This window comes from Haemaphysalis longicornis, unplaced genomic scaffold, assembly GCF_048455015.1.
Source record: "Haemaphysalis longicornis isolate Haplotype H1 unplaced genomic scaffold, Haemaphysalis longicornis Haplotype H1 scaffold_9, whole genome shotgun sequence".
Classification (NCBI taxonomy): Eukaryota; Metazoa; Arthropoda; class Arachnida; order Ixodida; family Ixodidae; genus Haemaphysalis; species Haemaphysalis longicornis.
Genome location: NW_027526460.1, coordinates 145,285,906 through 145,299,535, shown reverse-complemented (window position 1 = coordinate 145,299,535; position 13,630 = coordinate 145,285,906). Strand labels below are relative to the sequence as shown.

The window sequence follows — 13,630 nt, the reverse complement described above, 5'->3', positions numbered from 1 at the left end:
ATAGGAACTGAAAGGTGCGTTGAACAGAGAACATGGCATCGTCTCCTAAGAAGTATGACGGGTGTGGTGGAATATGTCGTGTGTGTAGTTGAGGGAAGTGTTTGCGTCGTGTAGTGTCGAGTGCCTTACATTGTATGAGAATGTGCATCACGGATAGGGCCTCTCCGCACCTGCTGCAAAGAGGTCTTGGAGATCCAGTGAGCATGTGCGAGTGCGTTGCATGAGTGTGCCCTATCCGTAATCTAGCCAAGGCGACTTCTGTGTATCTATTGCGTGTATCGGAGGTGTACGGTCCCAAGTGTGGTTTTATTACGTGTAACTTGTTGTCTGTCTGTTCGCTCCAATGTGTTTGCCATGTTTTGCGAAGTTGTTGTTTGATGTGTGGTTTCACGTCGGTGTAGGGTAATGTGGTGATGTCTACTGCATTCGAGAGTGTAGCAGCAGCGGCCATTCGATCCGCGGCTTCGTTCCCGGCTATACCACAGTGGCCAGGGACCCAGCAAAGGACGAGTTCAAATTTGTGGACATACACCGACATAATACCTTTGATGATAAGATTTACGACGTGATTTTTTGAAGACTTTGTAGAAGACAATGCCCGCACAACACTGAGGGAGTCTGTATAGATAATGGATCGTGGGATGTGACTTTGAAGGACATGATTAACAACAAGAAGTACACCATAAGCCTCTGCCGTAAAGATACTGGTATTACTGTTAAGAATTCTAGTGACACTAAGGCCGGGCCCATGCGCAGCGCAGGACACAGAGGTGGAAGTCTTAGAGGCATCCGTATAAAATTCAGAATAATGATACTTCTCCTGCAAATACAAGAAGTGCTGCTGAATTGCACATGTGGGAGCTCGGTTTTTATCTACATGTGTGAAAGATGTGTCGCATGACACAGGGCGGAGATGCCATGGTGCTATGAAATCTGTTACGGAACTTTGGATGGTGTCTAAAAAGGAGACAGCAAGTTCTGACGCTTCCTCTCTAACTCTGTAAGAGAAGGGCGCAGAGAACGATGGTCGGTTTAGGAGTAGTGCAGTCATGGAGGTATCATGAAAAACTGATTTAAAAGGATGGTGAGGCATGGATGAAATTTTAAAAGCATAAAGGAGGTCTGTGTATGCTCGCTGACGTTGTAGGTTCCATTTGTTGCACTCTACATACAGACTTTCGACTGGACTAGTCCGAAAGGCACCGCAGGACAAGCGGAGCCCTAGATGAAGCACAGGGTCCAGCATTCTGAGGGATGTTTTAGTGGCTGACCCATAGACAACGCTACCATAGTCCAGTCGTGAACCTATCAAGCTGGTAAAAACACGCAACAGAAGCTGTTTGTCAGCACCAAAAGAAATGTGCGAGAGAACCTTCAGGATATTCATTGTTTTTAAGCATTTATGTTTTAGTTGTTTTATGTGGGGGATGAATGTGAGCTTTTCGTCAAAGATTATACCTAAAAACTTGTGTTCCTTTTTGACAGGAATAGAGACACCGTGGAGTCGAATGTCTGGATCCGGCCGAATGCCACGCCTCTTGGAAAACAGAACACAAGTGCACTTTCCTGGATTAAATTTAAAACCGTTGCTATCTGCCCAGCCGGCTAGCTTGTTCACACCAAGCTGGACTTGGCGCTCGCAGACAGACAGGTTACAAGACTTAAAGGATAATTGAACGTCGTCTACATAAATGGAGGAGGAAATCGATGGTGGTAGCGCCTTACGAAGAGAATTCATTTTTACAATAAAAAGGGTGCAACTTAAAACTCCACCTTGCGGCACGCCGTTTTCCTGCACATGAACCCTAGAAAGTGCATTTCCAACTCGAACGCGAAACGTTCTTTCAGACAGGTAACTGGCAAGCGTGTTCATCATGTTACCCGACATGCCAAAGGACTTCAAGTCGCTAAGGATGCCGTACCGCCAAGCAGTATCGTACGCCTTTTCAAGATCAAAGAAGACCGTCATGCAGTACTGCTTGTGGAGGAAAGCATCTTTGATATAAGACTCTAACGCAACGAGTTGATCGTTGGTAGATCGCCCCGCCCTGAAGCCCGCCTGGCAGCTCTCGAGAAGACCATTGTACTCTAAGAAGTACACAAGTCTCCTGTTTATCATCTTCTCGAAGAGCTTACACAGGCAGCTTGTCAGGGCAATGGGGCGATAACTGGCAGGAGAGGAAGGGTCCTTCCCTTCCTTTAGGACAGCCACTACTATGGCCTCCTTCCAAGAGCGAGGAATGTGCCCCGAAAGCCATATTTTGTTGTATAGGTGTAGGAGTGTTTCAAGGGTGTCTGAGTGTAAGAATTGTATCATTGTGTAAGTAATCTTATCTGCACCTGGAGCTGAAGGTTTACATGTGGTCAAAGCAGCCTTCAGCTCATAAATTGAAAAAGGAGAGTTGTAAGAAGTGTGCGACTTATTGCTATCACGCAGTGACTTCTTCTCCGCAGATGTTTTGTGTTTCATGAAAGTGTTCGTGTAGTGTGCTGAACTGGACACGTGTTCGAAGTGTTGTGCAAGCGTGTTAGCCTGGTCTTCCAGTGTGTCCCCTGTTGTACTAACCAGGGGCAGGCTGTGTGTCTGTTGTCCTTTGAGCTTGCGTATACGTGTCCAGACTTTGTGTGTGTCCGTGTATGAATTAATGGATGTCAAGAAGGTGTGCCAACTCTCTCGTTTCGCCTCACGGCGCACACGTTTTCCTAACGCCTTGGCCCGTTTGAACAAAATGAGGTTACCCGACGTGGGGTACCGACGAAGGACACCCCACGCCTTGTTCTGGGCCTCTCGCGCCCGCCTACAGTCCTCATTCCACCACGGCCTCCGCTGGTTGCGCGGGGCACCAGAGGCGTGGGGAATGGACTTTTCGGCGGCGTCGAGGATGTGCGCCGTGAGGAGTTGCGTAGCTTCTTCAACGTGTAGGTGTCCTATGGATGTGTGGTGTAGTTTGGATGTCTCTGTAAATGTGTTCCAGTTAGCTCGTGCTTCATTGAACCTATTATGGGAAGATGGACTGCTCGGGCCTTTACCTATATACGTTAATGAAGTGGGGAAATGGTCACTGCCATATGGGTCAGGTCCCACACCCCACTCGAGAAGAGGAAAGAGAACTGCGGAGCCAATCGCCAAGTCAAGACAAGAGTATGTGTTGTGTCCTATGTTATGGTATGTAGGCTGCTTATTGTTGAAAAGGCATGCTCCTGAAGATGTAAGGAATTTCTCTATAAGGCGACCTCGGGCATCCGTGCGAGAAGAGCCCCAAAGAGTGTTGTGAGCATTAAGGTCGCCTGTAAGGATGTACGGTTCGGGCAGCTGGTCAACCAGCGCCTCGAAGTCGGAGCTCGTAAGTGCAACATCAGGAGGAATGTATATGGAGCATACCGTTATCAACCTATTAAATATTATTAAGCGTATTGCTACAGCCTCAAGGACGGTGTTCAAGGTGACAGGGTGGCATGCTAAGGATTTGCGGGTGATTATGGCAACACCGCCAGAAGAGTGTGTGCAGCCATCCCTGTCTTTCCTGTATACCATGTAACTATTCAAGAAATTTGTGTGTTTGGAATTCAGATGTGTTTCCTGGACACACATTATACTTGGCTGATTGGCATGCAGAATCTCATAAACGTCGTCAAGATTATTCAGAAGGCCTCTGCAGTTCCATTGAACAATATTTTCTCTTCCCATTATTATGTGTTCAGAGCTACTGGAGTGTGACTATTTATGTAGGGTCTTTCGGGGCTTGGACTCTTGGAAGGGGTTTTCTGGCCTTCTCTACTGACCTGGACGTCGCAGCCCGTTCCTTCCGCTGCGATGAAAGCCGGAAGGGCTCGACGTCCATGTCGTCATCTGAAGGCAAAGGGGTGCCCAGCGGACTGGGCCCCCTTGACATGGTACCCTTTCGGGTGTTCTTTGCCTGCGCTGCCAGTGCCGAAGGCGTGGGGAGCACCCCAGATGGCACAGGCAGTGAGGCGGGAGAGGGGGTCGCTGCGACTGCCTCCGTCTCCATCTCGTCCGGGCCCTCGCGTGTGCTTCGGACCGGTAGAGAGGGGGAAACGGTGGGTGCAGCAGCATCCCCACCGGACGTGGATGCCACCACAGCCGCTGCTGGCTCAGCGAGCGGTGCGGAGGCGGGTTGGGCTGCCAGAGGCAACCCAGGGGGGGGCGGGGGCGGGACCAAGTCCGACTCGCGGTACTGGGTCCCCGCTGAAACCAGACGCCGCTCCGCCCCCCGGCGAGCTGCGTCGGCGTACCTCCTCAGAGGGAAAGAGGCGAACCTCTTCCGCGCCTCTGGGAAGGTGATGTTCTCAGTTACTTTCACTTGGATAATCTTCTTTTCCTGGTTGAACTTCTCACATTTTCGAGAATAGGCGGCATGGGGTCCCTGGCAGTTGGCGCAGGTGAGGGTTGATGATGGACAATTGTCCGATGGGTGATCATGCTGGGCGCACTTTGCGCAGGTCAGACGGCCACGGCAGGAGTTGGTTCCATGCCCGAACCGCTGGCACTTGAAGCAGCGGCGCGGGTTCGGAATGTATGGCCGAACCGAACATCGAATGTATCCTGCGTTAATGAATTCTGGTAGTGTTGATCGATCAAATGTTAAGATGAGATGTTTAGTAGGAATTTCTTTGTCTTCTCTGCGTATCGTTATGCGCCTCACTGCTGTTACGCCCTGACTTTTCAGGCCCTCCAGCAGATCGGTTTCAGTTTCGGTCATGAGGTCAGGATCTGAGATCACGCCCTGTGAGCTGTTAAGGCTTCGGTGGGGCGTGACCGTGATGTCAAAATCTGCAATGCGTGTCTGGCTCAGGAGATTTGTTGCCTGCTGCTGGTTATTGACTTCGACCAACAGTTCTCCCGTTCTCTGTTTCTTTGCTTTGTAGGATTTTCCTATTATACCTTCTATGAACTTTCACCACTTAAAGTAGACCACGTTTTTTTTCAGGAAGGTCTGCGAGGCTGTTCTAAGATTACAGAAGCGAAAAGGCTTCATCGAGCTGCTCAGGAGTGAGATCCGTCGAAACTGGCACATTCTTGTAAGTCTCATGATGCCTTAGTGAGACACACAGGAAGTTGTCTCTTTCAGTTTCGCTCGTCTGAAGTGCGAAGTAGACAAGTTGTGGATCTGGCGTAGACAGTTTCCGCTCTTTAAATCTTCTTTGCATAATGATGTGGAACAGGCTATTCTGGGTTTAAAGGTCAATGACATAAACGACTTCGTCACGCTTTTAAAAAACAGTGAATGGGCCTCTCCATGTCACGATTACTTTATTAGTGTCCGTCGGCAGCAGAAGCATAACTTTGTCACCAACGGTGAGGTGGCGTGTCTTTACCTTTCGGTTATAATACTTCTTTTTCCTCCAACTTCACTTTTCTGGAGCTCTTCGTGTGCCAGCCGGCAAATGTCTTCCAGAGGCTGAGGGAGCTCCACGACGTAAGCCTAAGACGTCTTGGCACCAGGGTTGACGTTCTTTCCTGTCCAAAGCTCTTTCAGTATAGGTAGTATTCACTAAACAGTACAGCAGTAAACTTCTTTGCTTGGCAACACTGCAAACGGCCGCGGACATAGCCGAAGCGCCACGGACATGGCGCTGCTTGTGCCACTGTGCCTGCGCACCGCAGAAAAAACACACCAGCGTGCTTAGACTGCTCCGTTTCAATTCGATTCTCAACAGTGGTTTCAACAGGTAGGTTATTAATCGCATTCACATCGGAGTCGAGGCATTACTTTGCGTTCGTTGGGGTAGAGTTTGCAACGTGAAACACACATCATGTACTTAGGACGAACAAGTACCGCCATCCCGTGGTGCCCGGCGTAACGACGGACGATGCACTCATACGGTTGCCGGCATGTGTGCCTCGCCAGTGAATAAAACCTATCGCCATCGGTCCTCGAGTATGTCTGTCGTACAAGAGATCGAACACTGCCAATACCAGGCTTGATTGTGGCACCTCTGGGCAGGAAAACAGCAGTTGTTCACGGTAGCGTTCACAGTTTTTACATGGTTCTTGGCACATCCACCTTATCATTTGTTTTAGCGTGCCGTTGAGCCATTCAACAAGCCCGTTAGCCATTCTGTGGTGCGGTGTAGTTGGCAGCTGTGCAAACAAAATAAGACGGCTCAACTCCTTTATAAGTGCTGGTTTGAAGGTTGGCTGGATCGCTGACGATCTGTATCAATGCATGGTAACGCCACGCCACCGCAGTAGCAGATCGCCAAGTCCACCATCGTTAGCACGTAGCGGTTGTCGTTTTCTGCGGTGGGGGGGGAGCAGTCGCACTATACGGATGGCGGCACGCTGAAATGGCGTCTCGATCACTGGCAAGTTCGCTAGTGGCACGTGTCCTACTAGATGTTAGGTACATCCCGCTGACAAATGTCGCCGGATTTCACAAATAGTCCTATGTCAACCTGCATACAGCGCCAGTATCAATCCTGGCGCACGCCTTCCAGAGTTCGTCTAACTCCCTGGTGTCCAGCAAGTATGCCTTCTTGAGCTATTATCGAAGCGAAGTCTCGAATCTCCACTCGGACAACAAGCTGCTCAATTTCCTTTCTCGAGGGCAAACGGTACCTCCGGCACAAAACGCCATTTACCATTAAAAACTGGGTAGCAGCCGCAGAAAAAATTTCGAAAAACCTCACCGACAAACTTTCGAGGCGTAGGATCATGCTCTTGCATTTGTCTTAACTCGGCAACGCTGACCGTAGAAGCGCCAACAGTAACCGCAGGTATCCCCAGCGTGTTCCTCGAAGCCTCACGTCTTGCTGCGCTAGCGCGCATATCGGTCTTTGACCCTACGTTCCTTGACGGACAAGGCGGTTCCGTCGGGCTACACTGGTCTTCTGGAACGAGTGTTGGAACGTGGCCTGTTCCGCTTGCTTGGCTGGTTCTGGTCGATTCCGGGTACTGGGACTCCTCTCGTGTGTTCTTCAAGTTATGTTCTGGAATGGAGGCATCGCAAGCGCCCTCGATGTTCCCTATGATAACATCATAGACGGCGTCCTCCATGCGGAAGGCTAGTACGCGGCCGGAGGAAAAGGGGACTCGATCTTTACTTCGGCTTCTGGTAAAATGAGGCGGGTTGGGTCCAATAGTGCTGCTATTTCAAGTGAGCTTGATATCAAGAACCAAAGAGCGCCTAACGATTTCGGAAAACACCCCGTGTCGCGTAAGAGCGTCACGGTATGCCCTTCAAGTAATCATTAAGTTGTTGGCATTTACTCCCGCTTAGCTCTGAACGTTTTCTGTTTCGAATCTTGCGCACCTTTCTGCTTCCCCTTTTTTGGCGGGAAAGCTTCCCCTTTTTTGACGTTTCCCGCCACGTTGCCTCTCCAGTGAAGCAACATAATGATTGACCTTTCATCTCTGACTGGTGGGGCAAACGTAAGCTCGGTATCCGTGCTTCCGGCACCTTCCGTAAAGGAGAGTCTTCGGGCTGTGCTGTCTAGAACCCCGCGACTTCGGGCAGACGTCCGATGGACGCTGGCCTTGCTTATTGCATGAAAAGCAATGTGGCTTTGTTTTCTCACCTCGATTACCAGAAGCGCCAGTAGGTTCAATCACCATCCTCTCCCATTTTCCCAATGCACGAGATAACATCTTGACTTCCTTTCTTTGCTCTGATGCAAGAAAAAGCTCCCCTCGCGCTCCCTCCCACTCCGATTCGCCGCCCGGCCCTAGCCATGTCAGCTTCATGCAACTCGACCCTCCGTCTTGAAAGGCTGCTTACTCCTGATATAAGTTAAATGAATTTGAGCCCCTGGTCAGCCCATATTCCTTTCATGAGCATGTACAGGTTCTTTCGCAGACGGGCTATTAGGAGAGTACGAAACAACATGGAAGCTGCAGCCTCTGGCGCAACGCAACTGCGGCTACAGCTTAGCTACGATTGCGCCACCGTGCATAATACAGGCCTGCATTGTGACCAAACACATGCAATGAGCACTGAAGCCAGGTTTATGCGCTCATCGCGAGTGGTAAGGATGTGTTAGCGGCAGCGATGACCGGCGAGGCTCCGGGGCGCCAGCAGTGCGGTGAAAGGCATTTGGTGGACTCTTAGTAACGCGAGATTAGTAATTCTGCTCCATTTCAAAGCTGATATGCGCCACAGAAAACTATAAAATATTCTTGAGACACCGCTCCCATCGGCTTAAACAGACAGTCTGACTAGTTGCGCTGCGATGACGCCCAAGAAACACGTAAACACAACAGGAGGCATCCTTACGTGCTCAAGCTGGTGGTGGGCACTACGCTACGATAGCCGGCGGCCTTCCGTGGCAATCTGAAAAACTCACCTTTGCCGACCTTCTCGGAGCAGAATACTTCCGTTCGAGGCTGGCAATCCCGCGAAGCCTGGTCACACTGTCGCGCGGTCTGTACGGAAAGCTGTGCATTGCGAAAGGCCGCACAAACGGACATAATTTGAGACCTCCCGGCCAGTGAGACTCGCAGGCGATTTGCCCCACACCTTGAGGTCCCGATCACAGCTGGTATATCCGGCTACGGCGGGCGTTTTCTCCTGTGACTATTGCACTTTCTGACTGAGCACTTCGCTTAGTACCATGGCAGCGTAGGGCGGAAACCGAAAGCGATGCATGCGAAGCCAAGTCATGGCGAGTGCGTTGCTAGCGTCACCTCTTTAGGTCAGCCCAACTGGTCGCTGTAGATAGTCTATAAATAGAGCATGCAAAACTCCATCCACAAGGGTGCATGGCGGCGGACGTCCGTACACTAAAGGCGCGGTCACACTATCCCGACCATCGGCCGATTTAGTCGGCCAACACCGTGTCGGTGAGCTGCCGGTGGCCATGTGACACCGCGCCGACGCCGACCGTTGGCCCACCATCTGCGGTGGCGAGGAATCGGCGGGGCGTCGGTGTCTGCACGCTGTCGGCCGATGCACTTGTCACGCCACCCCGACGACTGCGAGACGACCCACAACGCCGCCTCCCCTCTTCGCCAGAAATATCTTTCTTTCTCTAGTCAAACTTGGAGTATCGCGTCCCCGCTTTCGCGACTGGAGCCGTTCGTGCCTACTCGCGTGTGCTCTGCTTGTAAGTTTTTGTTGGATCACTGACAAAGAAGAATAAAGAGCTGTGTTCGCTGCTGCCGCGGCAGTAATATTGCTGATGTTATGAAGGAATCCCCGGCGAAAAGACCTCTGTAGCACGTAGAACACGCGTATAAATTAGTTCATACATCAGCGGAAGTTAACCTCCTCTAATACAGAAGGTCTTACAGTGCACCATGGTAACTAATTTTCACAAACGCGGCGCAAGAAAAAGAAAAATTAATTGTTGTGGCTCTAGAAGCCACTCGCTGCTTCGAGGAAAATTGTTATTACTAAGGTAGTTCTCTCTCAAAATAACGCAGGAAATGGTGTCCCGTCGCGAAATTGCCGGTGTACTAGATGAGTGCCCATCCTTTGAGCAGTACGCCGGTGTTTACTAGGTAGTTTACAGAATGCCTGGCTGGTAAACTAAAATTTCTTAAATAGTGCTTGCGCGGCAAGGTGTCCCGAAGCCCCCGCAATAGCTTATCGCCATCAACTCTGCTCCTCGCGAAAGCGCTCGCAAAATAAGTGTGCCCGGCTACGACTGTGATTTTGCACAGTAGGGATAGTGCTTGCCGTACTTTGGTTACACATTTACGTTAAAAACCTTGGTCGGTATTGATCTCCTATTACCCCAATTACCCTACGGAACTCTTCTTTTGCACAAAACAGACCGTATATTTTCTACAGGTGAGCCGATTGCACACACATATGCAGTTTGCAGCTCCGCGGTAGCGGCGTCGCCGATAAGCCCGGATGAAGCGTCGAACGCCAAAATACGGATTGCATTAGCGATACTGTTGAGTCGTACGGGCTTCATGGACCTTACTGCGTTTATTACACTCCAGAAACTAACAAAATAGAGACGCATTCATTGCGGCATGAATGTTCTCGGGGCGCAGTTTTCGCTTCGTCGATTCCCGACGACCCGTCGGGCGACCGGTCGGGCGACCGGTTTTGTGGGCATCTTCGTTCGGCAATTCAGTCACATTACGGTGACTTCACATTGGCCGACGTGTTCGTGTCGCCGTCGGCCTAGTGTGACGACGCGTTCTGGCAACTCGGCAGTTGGCCGATGGTTTGGGGACTCGTCGGCGTCGCCGTCGTGTCTGCCTAGTGTGACCGGGCCTTAAGTACATTAGCAGCCCCATTGCAGAAAAAAAGAAATCTACACAGATAACCGACATAATAGTGGGAAAGAAGCGGGCCCACGGGGAGGACGTGGCGAAAGAAAAATATTAAACGAATGTAGACAGCAAGGAGGCTTCTCATAACATGTCTAGCAATTCCTCCTTGGTAGAAGGCAGCAATAGAAATGCGGTGGAGCTTGTTGGGGTGTGGTAAGTAAGTCCATGTAGTGTAAAGTAAACCAGAAACGTTCTTCACCTAGAATGTTCTTCGCAGTGCACTTGACTAGCACGTCTATATTGTGTTGCTGCAATATTGGTCTGCTGCTCACTACTCTGAATTCATTTCAAATATCTGTTCTGCGTCTTTTCCTGGAAACTTTACAGTGTTTAATGCACCCCTTCTCTGGTGCAACGTGCTTATCGGATTGTGTGGAGCCTTCTACACAGCAATGGTGAGTATGTTTTGGCTCTAAGAGATCAGTTAAAAAAAAAAGTTGAGAATGTGCACTGGGTAGCAGGCGCTGCGGATACCGTGCACTGAGCGCCACCTAGGAGGGTGGCGCACAAACTTTGCTAATTCCGTCCCTGTCTGTTTGTGTCTCGGACCGCTAGGGGGTGCTCTTTGAACACATTTCGTGCTGCGTTTGCCCGTACACACTGCCGCCAGTAGTTTTGCGGTAGGGAGTTGGGAAGGTACTATCACAAAAAGAATTTCTACGAGAAAGTTTGATGGATAAAGGTCAGCAGCTGGGTAGAGCAAGCAAGCGGGCGACATGGAGGAGCGCGAATCACAAAATGGCGGCAATTGTCGTGTTATTGCCAATTGCCATTCGCAAGTAAAGGATGTTTTATTACAATGTAACAATAGACCGTAGCATCTTATTAGTGTTTTTGTAGTTGTTGTTAAAGAGAAAAAACAATACTCGACAACATTTTTGTATTTTTGTTTGGCGGCCGTTTTCTGGCTTGTCAATCGTCGCGGGCCCATTTATATCTGCGTCTTCAGCGTTAGGCTGTGCTGGGCTTGCGCTGCTGTGAGCATGTATTGCACACCTGTGAAAGCAGACAGAAAAGAGGTCCTTTAATCGCAAAAACAGCTAATTAGGGAAGAACAAACATGGTCCCAAGTGTAAAGGAAAGTTTGACATCCACCTAAATGCAGCCATACGGCTACAAAGGAAAGCTATACAGCTTTCTCGGAAACTTCGCAGTTGAATAAAAATTCGTCCTGGTCAAGGATCCTAGACCGCTCACTTGGTGCTGAGAGAGCGGCTTCTCTGATTTCTTCAAGAGCGTCATGAAGACACAATAGAAGGGCCTATTCATCGTCATCATCATCCCCATCCTATTTAGGTCGACCGCAGGACGAGGGCCTCTCCCATTGACGTTCCCCGCTCCTGTCCTGCTCTCCGAGAATCCATTCTTTGCCTCAAAATGTTGCTATTTCTTCCCTCCATCGAGTTAATGGCTGACCCCAACTTCTAAACCTATCTCTGGCTGCCCATTCTGTTACTCTCATTGTCAGTTCGACTCAGGTTGTCAGTTCGACCCACGGCCAAAATTGCGACGTTGAGGAGTGCCCTATATGCTGTCCTAATGATGGTGTTTTTTTCATTTTTTTCGGTGCGGGAAAATTTGTGTTACGGTCAGCTCTGCAATATCCGGCTCAGGATCAGCGGCCGATTGAGTCTTACCGTTTGTTCTTCCTTCTTTCCTGCTTGTTCTTGGTTAGGAGTTTTGAAATTTGGTTAATTGGTCACAGATTTTCTCTTTTTTGGCGACGGTGAGTTCGGCTGTGCCACTTTACCCTACAGGCACGCTGCTCACCTGTACCTAACTGTTCTCTGGGAAGACATCCGTATGTATTTTAGGGTGATCTTTAACTTGGCCGCGTAACGCCGTCCGTACTTTGCCAAACGGAGTTTGGAGCGGAAACAGAACCACCGTAATTTTGTAAGGCAGTTTGAAAATTCATGTGATTAAACACCTTGGGTTTTATTTTAGTTCGTTTCTGCTCATAATCAACGTCTTCCGTGGGTTCTGAAAAACTGGCGTTAACCCTTTGCCCCCTCTTTTACTTACGTGACCCAAGGCTGGTGCCAGCATCAGTCACGGTGAAAGCAGACCGGGGTTGTATGGGCGTTCTAATTATTGAGAGTGCGCTTTTCGATAAAGTACTTGAGCAATGTAACACGCAAAAAGTTGTATAAGGACCTCATTGATGTTATGTTACCCATTCCCTATATAGGTCTATGTATGCAGTGGGAAAGGGAGGTGATGTGCTCAAGAGGGTATAAAGAATGCCCATGCGCGCCTCCATTAAAAGTTTCTTTTTTCGGCTCCACAGTGGCACCATTCCTGTAAAAGAATTGCTCCATGGGAAAGGATTAGGCATACCTTAGGATCATAACTGTAGCATATGCTTAAAGGCGGAAACTATTGACCACACTTTTCTGGACTGATCAGACGCGAGATTTCACTGGGACATCCTGCAGCTTACTGTTAACAAGGACCTGCCCATAAACCCTTTCTGGATCCGTGTCCTGTCTGTAGGCGATACAGGAGGCATGCCATTTGACATGTTTATGTCGATCAGCTTGCACAGCTTGTGGCGCACAAGGATGGCTGACAGGCATGGCGATTCCAATGCGCGGCTCGCCAGAGAGTATTTTATTGACAGTATGGTCAACATACCGGAAATATACGGAGCGCTAAGCGACCCTCCTGAATCGTTGCCAACGCTAGATGAACTTGTTCAGCTGAAGAGAGTTTAAACTTGTATTTTTGCGAAATTGGCGAATGTTACAGAATCACTGTAACCGGGGTTTTTGTTTGAGATGAACGGTAATAAACAGATATAAAAAGAAAAGACCGGGGTGGCCCAGTGGGTACGGCGTCGCACTAATGACCCCAAATTCGTGGGTCCGATTCCCGGCCCCGGTGGCTGGCTTTCTGATGGAAGCAGAAAACTGAATCGCCCGTGTGGCGGCACGTCGGCGCATGTTAAGGATCGCCAAGTGGTCGAAATTATTCGAAAAACCTAACGCGTGCCTAGTAGCACAGGTGTAGCTTGGACTCATTATTACTGGAATTCTATTCTCATCTTTCCGCGGAAAGACGCCCTGATGCGGTGACGTCATGTGGGCATGGCTGGTGCTGTGTCTGTCGAGTATGCTACCACAGACTTGGAGTTTAACAAACTGCAATGCGCAGGCGCGGCACCTGATGTAAATGCGTGTCCTCTATTTCGTCTCAGCCGTAGTATCATTGTCCTCCTTTCCACACTTTAGTTGCCTCTATTTTGGCCAGCCTTCGAATCTTGCTGCTTCAGTAGTAGCTTCCGGCCGACAGCGATGACATTTCCGTGGACACTTGATGAGGAACGCTGATAGCAGATGGCTGGCTGGCACGGGGAAATCGAAAAGTGAGCCTAAATAA

The 13,630-nt window shown here is 49.7% G+C and overlaps 1 protein-coding gene across 1 annotated transcript in view; it reads left to right on the top strand.

Moving 5' to 3' along the window:
- The window catches only part of LOC144152256 (sodium/iodide cotransporter-like), a 121,018-nt gene that overhangs the window by 55,490 nt on the left and 51,898 nt on the right, over window positions 1-13,630 (top strand). The window contains exon 5 of the mRNA XM_077683488.1: window positions 10,577-10,644. Within this exon, the coding sequence (XP_077539614.1) occupies window positions 10,577-10,644 (68 nt within the window). The remainder of the gene's footprint in view (window positions 1-10,576; window positions 10,645-13,630) is intronic.